Below are 9,642 nucleotides of genomic sequence, written 5' to 3'. Positions count from 1 at the left end.
ATTGTTTTGTCTAATATGGCTGTATATCTACAAGTGACAAGTGTGACAAACTGACTCATGTGTGATTGTGGTTATTGGCAGTGATGTAATAACCTACCTGGCATTACATGCATATTTTTTTATTTTTGGGAAGAATTTATTTAATGTGTTTTTTGGGCCCTTGTAAATATCAGTATTACAAAAACATCACACCCGTATATATATCATCGTACATCATCATACATACATCATCTTATTCTGGACAATAAGAATTTGCGTCCTCACCTTCGTCATCAATGTTTGTGTTACGTAATGTTTGTGTTTAATAAGAAAGAATAAGTTCGCCTTCGACTGATGGCTGGCATCTCCCTTAGAGATAGGTTGAGAAGTTCAGTCACACGACTCGACAAGAGACTCGGAGTAGAGTCGCTTTCAATATAGACTATACCATATTTGCCCAAAAGTCTTTAAAACAGGATTACTGTAGAATGTCCCTTTATTCACGTCACCTGCTTTCATATTCTCTCATTTTCTTTTCCTTTGTTCCCAACATCACAGTCATATCAGTTTTAAACTTGACATTTGGCCTGAATACAGTAGGTTTACTGCAACTATTTAAAAGGACCATTCACAACTACTTATTTTTCTTCTGTTGTGTCAATTCTGAAGCCAGTTTGTCCTAGTTTTGTCTGTGTTGCAGACAAACATCTAAACCAAAGCTTACAATTATTATTATTTTTTTTTTCACACCACATTAAGTGGAAATTGACATGACCTACTGGCTGCACAGCTTGTCTCCTGAGCTGGTCTGGCCCTAATGTTGTGTTCACACGGGGCAGATTAAACATTAAAAAATGCATGTAGCTGTCTTGTGTAATACTGGATAGATCATGATGGGCTGGATATCAGCCAACTTGGTGCCACTACTACCAATTTTGCCCCAAATCAACTCACAACACGTCTTTGCATCGTTTCATCTGCCCGTGTGAACGCACCATAAGGCAAATTAAGGGCCACTTGGGTTTCTACAATGAGATGATATACAGTAATATGTATCTACAAAGTTGCAACACATTTACACCAGTCTACTGTTGGAAAATACACCGACTATAAACCCCAAACCTCAACAAGCTGTCAATCTTATGACATTGTTGAGTGGTTGAGTTGTTATTTTCCGGTAGGTGCGCTTGTTTCAACTTCAACTTTATTGTCACATCACAAGTGTAAAAAAAAAAATCTCTTTTGTAGTTTCAAGAAAGCGGTAACAATGTCAGATATACGTTACCTAAAATAAATAGGTGAACGTGTTACAGAATTGTCTTGGGATTTTATGGAAATGGATATTGCAAAACTTGTCCAAATTATTTAATGATAAATGATTTTTCAAAGTCAATAACATATGCACACTTCTAACATGCAACTATAAACCCTTGAATACCACATTGTCTTGTTCCCATCTCAGTCACATAATGAATTTGTCTATGATTTCTTAAAATACCCATCTTCCATTCCTCCTTTTAGAAATGTAATCATTGGCTAATTTCTGCTTGCACATTGGAAAGGTTAGAACTGGTAGAAGTTGGTGGAAGAACCTTTTTTTTCCACTTGGGAACTGGAAGGTTCCCGAACTTCCCGTTTCAATCCTCCTCCTGGCTACGTGTCGAAGTGCCGAGCAAGACACTGATAATATAGTGGTTTCCTCTACGACTGTGTTAATGGGTGAATATAAGGCACATTGTAAAGTGCTAGGCAGTATGCACAGACAGTATGCACCATTTACCATTTAATACTGCCATTTTGTTTCATAACCAGGTTGTCATGCAGATTCAGAGTGGCCAAAGTTGGCTGATGTCCAGCCCATCATGATCTATCCAGTATTACACAAGACTGCCTGGTAAGATTTTCACAGCATTTTGATATGATATAAAGGTCCTACCCAGGATAGGCCAGTCAATCTAAGCTACAAAAAAAAGGGCCTGACCCAAAATAAATTGCAATAGTTCAAGGTTTTTTATGATCTTCAGGGTCATCCAAATATATCATATATCATCATACTGTACTTCATCATGCATCATCTCATACTGGCCAATCAGAATGCCTGTTGCCACAAATTTACGTCATATTTGGCGGACATTTGACCTAATTTCTCCTTTCATTGTCGATGGCAAATATGAGACGTGTGGGGACAAGATGACGTAAAGTTTCCCTTCATTGTCAATGGCAGTTAATGTTTGTGTTGCAGACATTTTGTGGGGACAAAAGCTGTATAGGAGGGCCCCTCAAAAATTGAGTATTATATACATTTTGAATCATGGTAAATTCAGGGGTTGAAAGTTGGAGTACCATTAATAACCTATGAGGCAAAACATTATAATAATAATTATGCTTTAAGAAGCATGTAATGTGTCAAACTAGAGGATTTTCATGATTCTGAATCCATTCCAACTCAGCATTAGTTTTGCACGAAAAACACTCATTGGGCTAAATTAGGCCATAGCCACTTGCCCAAATGTGCCCAAATTTGCTGACCTCATCACATTTGGGCACATTTGGGCAAGTAGCTATGGCCGTTTTTGATCCAAATATACAGTAATACTCAATTACTCAACCTATATACAGGTTTAATGTTTGTTTTTAGTTCAATGTTTGTTTTAAAAACGCCATTGACAATATTAATGAAGGGAAAATTTACATCATCTTGTCCCTAACACAAACATTAAATGCCATTAACAATAAAGATAATTTAATGTTTGTTTTGACACCGTTTGTTTTACATCACCATTACATCACCTAATCAACACGAGTTAGACTTTAATATATTAGCGCTCCTCACTTCACACGGGTGTGATATTTAATATGTTATTTGGATGACCCTAAGGATAGGGTGTAATGTTTTTCTGTACTATGTGTTGTTTTGTTGTTGGTGTTGAACAGACCTGTGAAGATGAATATCCTTCAGGACAATAAGGATTATTATTATTATTAATAAAAAACCTTGAACAGTTACTATTGCAATTTCTTTTGGATCAAATCTTAGATTGACTGACCTAGGAGTTGAAGCCAGGTCACCCACACGAGCAGGAGGATGTTGACTACTGAGCTACCGGTAATTCAGAAAGCCTGTTATTGTTCTCAGTCTACATCCTGGTTCTGAAGGCCTCTCTCTGCCCTGCTCATTTGCCCATGCAGCTGTCAGTTATTGAAACAAGCACAGATACAGTGGCATACAGTGAAAATCCATATAGCACATTGGTTTTCAAAGTGGGGTCTGGGGACCCTAAAGAGTCTAGGGGAAAAATGTGGAACAGTTTAATTTCACTATTGTTTCATTACGTAGAAGATAGCTCAGTGAGAGAATGTATTAGATTGATTATCCAGGTCACAGGTTGAATTTTCTCCACTGTTATAGTATCTCCCTAGTCCCTACCTAGACAAAAATAATCTCTTATGAGTGTCCCTGGCATAGAATCTTCTGAAATAGGAGTCCGTAGTCTGTCTATTCATTTTGGGTACTTGACCTGAAAATGATTGAGAACCACTGATATAAAGCGTTCAGAGAACTCGGCACATAGCCAGTTGTCCCATTGATCAAAGGTTCGTCAAAGTACTTGTGACCTTGTTTGATAGATAATGTTGACCCAATAAACACTGATAAATGTCACTCAGACACTTTTACAATTAGTTGACAAACTTGACACCACCTTTGATTGGACCACTAAACTGGTTTATCAGCTTTGTTATGGTACATTAACTCACAAAAGAAAGAAAAGAATATTACAAGTTATTTACAATTTCATTATAAATAGATAGCATCATAAAACAGAAATACTTTTCAGTAAAAATGGTCCCATCTTATTCTTTCTTCTTAAAGGTTTGGAGGCACACTTTGTCCAGAGCATGCATTTTCTGAAAGAAAAAGAGTCGACTTCAGACTACAAAATAAACCCCAACGTCAGGTTCAATCTTCTATTTGCTGAGTTACATCATCAAGTTGAACTTTACTACTGTCACTTATCAGTTGTAGTAATATAAGGCTCCATAATGCGGCCTATCTCATAGATAGGCCATTCAAAGTTATGGGCTATAAATGTAGAAACATACATTATAAAACTAGTTATGGGTGGGTCAGAAATGGAAGTGAAGAAAATATTACTGTCAACTGTTAGTTTCAATTCATTTGAGATGATATAATAATGTCTCAGTCTCTCACCAAGTGCAGCAAATCTCCCTCGATCCATTGTACCCAGCCTCTGTTTTCCTTCTCTCCCTTCTGGGTACACACCAGTTTGTCCCCGTCCCAGACCACCAGTGTCTGCGGGAGACACACGCACACATGCATAGACATTAGACAACATCAGATGATTCAAGGCCAATATTTACACGATATGGGGCCAATGAACGCAGGCAAAGTAATGATGGCGTGCAACCGTTTCATTGTCAGCGGTCCCACCTTGACGGTGCGGTTGTCCAGGCCCTTGGTGTACTCGTCAAACTCCTCTCCCACCGTGAAGTTGACTTCGTAGTTTCTGAAGGTGCTCATGGTTTTGGTCTCGAACTTGTCTCCGTTCTGGACAAGCACCTTTGTCTGGGTCAGGTGGGCAGCTATCTTCCTGGTGGCAAAGTCAATGTCTAAACACAGACACATACAAACAAACGATGGGATGGAGTTTAACGATCATATCACAGTGGTATTATGATTAATGTGAAGGAACGTCATTAGAATCGCAACAGCACATTATGCGTGTAGTTTCGCTGCAGACAATGTATCATGATCTGCCGTTCAAATGTCCCACTGGTTTACTCACTGCCTAATGAGTAAACCCTTCTAGCTTCATATTATTCACACAGACAGAAACACATACACACACACTGGTGTATGACACCGCTGGCTACTTATTACTATTCCTCTCCAACTGCCCAGATGACAGTCTCATTTAGCCTTAAAAAATGACCTTGCTTGCAGCCAGAATGGCCCTAAATGGGTTTCTCCGCCCCAGTCAACCAAAGGGAAAACACCCACCACTGCTCCGATTAGATATTCACATCCCATTTGTCCTAATGTGAAAATTCAATTTCTTTCCATCGCTCTTTTAAATGAAGCTTTATCCATCCATTCTTTTTTACACATTTCCAATTCGCCCAATGGAAATGAGCCAGCGTGGCTGAGAAATGAGGCTTCGGGGAGTCACAATGTTTTGGGGCATTTGTGTGGCTGAGCATGCCAGGACTCAGGGTTTGAATTGCAGATAAAGTTGTGAATAATGAAAGGCATCCTCCTGGGCCTGATCAATGATGTGCGGAGAAGGGATGCAAGCGTGGAAACTATCTTTTGCCAGAAAGATGAGCAGGCTCCGCTGCCTGATCCAGGGTCAGAATCTGTCATCCCTTTTCCGGGATGAGAGGGATAGAAATGCGTAAAGCCGTGAATCAATATGTATTTGGCATGGTAACCGAGCTAAGGTTAACTCGGCCTGACAGAAGCTCAATAAGGAAATCAAGCAGCCTGCAGCATTCCCCTTTATTCCTCTGTCACTCTCTGCGCTTCTCTTCTCTCTGTCTCTCTCTTTCTCTCACACACATGCACACATGCATATATACAGTACGCATCGTCAGTCTGTCACTCACTCGCACATTCCCCCCTCTTCCCTGCATGTCTCTCGTACCCCCCAACACCCCCCCTTCATCTCTCTCTCTCTCAGTGTCATCTCCATCTCTCTTCTCCTGCCGCAGCAACCCATTCCCCGGGTAGAATGTGCATTTGCTATTTTTGTCTATAGGACAGCAGAGAGGCAGCAGCTTACCGATGGCTTTCATAAGGTCCTCGAAGTTGTCGTTGCTCACCATCTCCCAGCGTCCGTTGTAGTCTACAGGCATATTGGCTAGCTGAGGTGCTGCTGCTCTGGAGCTAGGACAGTACAGTGTTCTCTGCAGGGCACACAGTGGGGGAGAGACAGCCCAGGGACCCACCCTTTATACAATGAGCATATTAGTGGGTGTCCGTATGGACCTAAGGCCAGGGTTCACTATGCTTTAGCAGTAGCTATAGGCTACATGCACATGCCTGTGAATAAGAGATTGGGTTCACTATGTTTGAGCAGTATGCGCATGCGAGTGAATAAGAAAGAGATTGTGTGTGTGTATGTGTGCGTGCGTGCGTGCGTGCGTGCGTGCGTGTGTGTGCGTGTCCATGTGCGTGTCCATGTGCGTGCATATGAATGAGTAAACAAGAACTCATGTACACTATGTTTGTGTGTGTGAGTGGGGTTGTATCTGTGCATTATGCACTAACAGAGAGCCACTTAAGAGTCTGCTGTGGACTTCCTTCTATCTGGCCAGCCTCACCAATACTAATGCATCAGAATGGAAGGTAGACAGAGAGAAAGAGACACACAAATGAGGACTGATTCGATTACCCCTGCCGCCTCTAGAAACCAACACACAAAGCAAGGCTGCAGAGTGGATTTAATTTCTATTACTCGCATATTTCCGTGACTGGGCTCTAAGCCCGTGGGAGTTGCTTCATAAAACAGGCTCTTCTGTTTTTTTAATGTCACCAACCAAAGTCTGTTTCTCGGGAAGGGAAACTTCCCGAGCTTTGAATTAGCCTAAGTAAGCAGTTGCTCGTGCCATGACATTGATGTGACACATTCGCAACGCTGCAATATTATCTACTTTGCGATATAGCACATTATTAGGTTGGATTTTTTTGGCCTGCCGCCTGGAATCCAAATTTCTATGATAGCAGGCAATGAGCAAAAGTTAGAGGAAAGATAAGGGGGAGGCGTCATTAGGCGTCCTGTGGCACTGAGTGAGTTAATTAATGCTGAAGATCTGTGTGGTCAATGTGGGTTTTCTTGGGCTTTGATTGATCTTTATTCCTCTGATACGTACGTGTACTGTATTTCTCAACTTCTGGATAATCAATGACAGGGGCAGCACCTATCAGCCTGTGTTTGCTTTGCCAGCATGGGAACATCAACGTTAGTCTAGTAGCCAGCCCATAGAGCCCCATTGTGAACCCGGACATGTTGAGTACACCAAGGTTTTATGTTAGAAATGTTTAGTATGGGTCCCCAGCATGTAGAAACTGCCGGATGCTAACTTGCATATGTTGAGCAATTTTCATAATTGGCATAATATGTGACCAATTACAACCTATAGAAGGCAAAATATTCAAAATTTCATCATGCTTTATGTAGCATGTGACATGTCAAACTAGGTGGTTTTCATGATGCTGAATCCATTCCAAGCATTAGTTTTGCAAAAAAACACTCATTGGGCTAAAAGCGCCCAATGCCGTCATCACAAATTGATGATGTCAGCACATTTGGGCAAGTGGGCATGGCCGTTTTTAGCCCAATGAGTGTTTTTTTGCAAAACTAATGCTTGGAATGGATTCAGCATCATGAAAACCCCCCAGTTTGACACATCACATGCTAGATAAAGCATGATGAAATTTTGAATATTTTGCCTTCTATACTGTAGGTTGTTAATGGTATGGTCACATATTATGCCAATTATGAAAATTGCTCAACATATGCAAGTTAGCATCCGGCAGTTTCTACATGCTGGGGACCCATACTAAACATTTCTAACCTTGGTGTACTCAACATGTCCGGGTTCACTTTTTGGCTACTAGACTACGTGTGCGTGCTGAGCTCATGCATGTGGTTGTGACTGTGTGTATGTGTCTGCACATGGGAATTAGTGTGTTCATTATTTGTGTTCATCTGTCATCATATCAACTAGAGCATTGGCAAGGTAAAGTCATGCAGTCATGCATTCTGAGGTGGGCCTGAGGCCATAAAACAAGATCTATAGTCACTATACGATTTTGTAACTGGGGATTTCATAACCTTCACAGAGCCAGCCAAGAGTGGCACTATTTGCGGACCATTTGGTGACCTTGGAGCGGGGTAAAAGGTGGGTCAATGGGTCTATCACTATGTTTATCAGAAATCTGATAAGGTGGCACAATTCAACATGACAGAACCTTTGACCCACTGGTAAGGATGAACTTTATACTGATGCCTGCTATCTCACGCCCAATGTTCCTTTGTAGATATAAAACTACTATATAAAACGACATGTTTTAATTCTGATTATCAATCAGTATGAAGCAATCTTTGAGGTAATACTAAGGTCGCCTTCACAGTCACACCAGGATGCGATTAAAATGATTAACTGGCCCAGACGTTTATAGTTCAACCGTCTGGGCACATAGGCTGCTGAGCCAGCCTGCCGGCGTGCCGCGGGTTCGACTCCCGATCCCGACGGCCTTTGCCGTGTGTCTTCCCCGCCATCTCTCTCTCCATTTCCTGTCAGATTACTTTCAATTCATCAATAAAGGCAGAAAAAAAAAAAACGAATCCTGCTGCGTATATTGTCAGAAAATGCGCTTCGTTTTGCAGGTGTGAAGGCTCATTCGAAGAAACTCTTCAGAGAAGTGTTCTTACACTTTTTATTACTCTATGAAGAGCGAACCACCCTCACATAATATCCCTTATATAACTACAAACATATAGGCCTTTTATTACGTCAGTATGTGCTGTGTATAATGCACATTCAGTTATGTGTAACGCACATTCATCATCATTTTAATGTGTAACGCACATTCATCATCATCATTTTCATCATCTACATCATTTTCATCATCATCATTTTAATGTGTAACGCACATTCATCATCATCATTTTCATCATCATCATTTTAATGTGTAACGCACATTCATCATCATCATTTTCATCATCATGATTTTAATGTGTAACGCACATTCTTTTTTTTAACAACAAAAAACCTAATATTCTATGTTCAATCTGATGTGTCCTAAATTTAGAGTTTCTATTAAAAAGGCATCTGCTTACCTTGTGGTTTTTTATGCTCCGGAGCTATGTTGCCGTCCCAGGTCGTGGAAGTGCTGATCCAATCAGTAGTAAAGAATCCCGATGTCCTGGATAGTTTGTTCACCAATTGCCTTCCGACGTCAGGGTCACCATTTGAAGGAGATAGCTCTTGATAAATACCAAAACAAATTGTGCAGTGAGATACTTTAGAACACCCTCTAGGAGCACGCTATCTGCGTGTCCTTTTAATTGGTGAAGTTTAAGAACAGACAAAGGTATTAAGGATTTAACATGTATTTAATCAAATTGCATAAAGTTAAAGTATTACAGATTGAATAATAGAATGAAATGTATTACATGAGATCTCATGGGCATCAGATGCTCTCCCTGGCAGATTTAATGTACAATCACCAAGTGACAGTTCGTGAAGTCTGCGCCCTGGTCAATACTTTCCCTGCCCATTTATACATTAACATGATGCCAAATCGGTGAATTCCAGATGACGATTCTTTGAATGTTCCCCTCGATACTTCTGTTTTTCCTCGAGGTTATTCGGTGGTCAGCTTAGTCAGAACCTGTAGGACGAAGCATAAACCTCCCCTGCACATTATAAAAATATGGAACTTTGCAAAACATGTCGGGAGGCCTTGTGACCTCTCCTTGCATCATAGTGACAATTTTAGATTTCTATCAACCCTCTCATGCATATGATCGGTAAATGCTGTTTTAGGAAAAACACAGTTACGGGAAGATGGGCAACAATGGGCGTACAATGTATTCATCATCTTATGGTCATCTCGATTAAAGGTTAAACGAGGAT

General features: G+C 40.7%; 1 protein-coding gene across 1 annotated transcript; it reads right to left on the bottom strand.

Annotated features, from left to right (window-relative positions):
* Window positions 1–3,150: 3,150 nt before the first annotated feature.
* Window positions 3,151–9,252, bottom strand: LOC306932469 (retinol-binding protein 2-like). Its single transcript, XM_079514298.1, has 6 exons — window positions 9,180–9,252; window positions 8,844–8,990; window positions 5,781–5,904; window positions 4,430–4,608; window positions 4,190–4,291; window positions 3,151–3,885 (listed from the first exon to the last, which is right to left on the bottom strand). Exons 3-6 carry the CDS (start codon window positions 5,851–5,853, stop codon window positions 3,832–3,834), a joined length of 408 nt encoding a protein of 135 aa, XP_079370424.1. The 5' UTR covers window positions 5,854–5,904; window positions 8,844–8,990; window positions 9,180–9,252; the 3' UTR covers window positions 3,151–3,831.
* Window positions 9,253–9,642: the final 390 nt, after the last annotated feature.

This window comes from Electrona antarctica, assembly GCF_951216825.1.
Source record: "Electrona antarctica genome assembly, chromosome: 11".
NCBI lineage: Eukaryota > Metazoa > Chordata > Actinopteri > Myctophiformes > Myctophidae > Electrona > Electrona antarctica.
The sequence above is the reverse complement of the archived record's forward strand: the minus strand, read 5'-3'. Positions and strand labels throughout refer to the sequence as shown.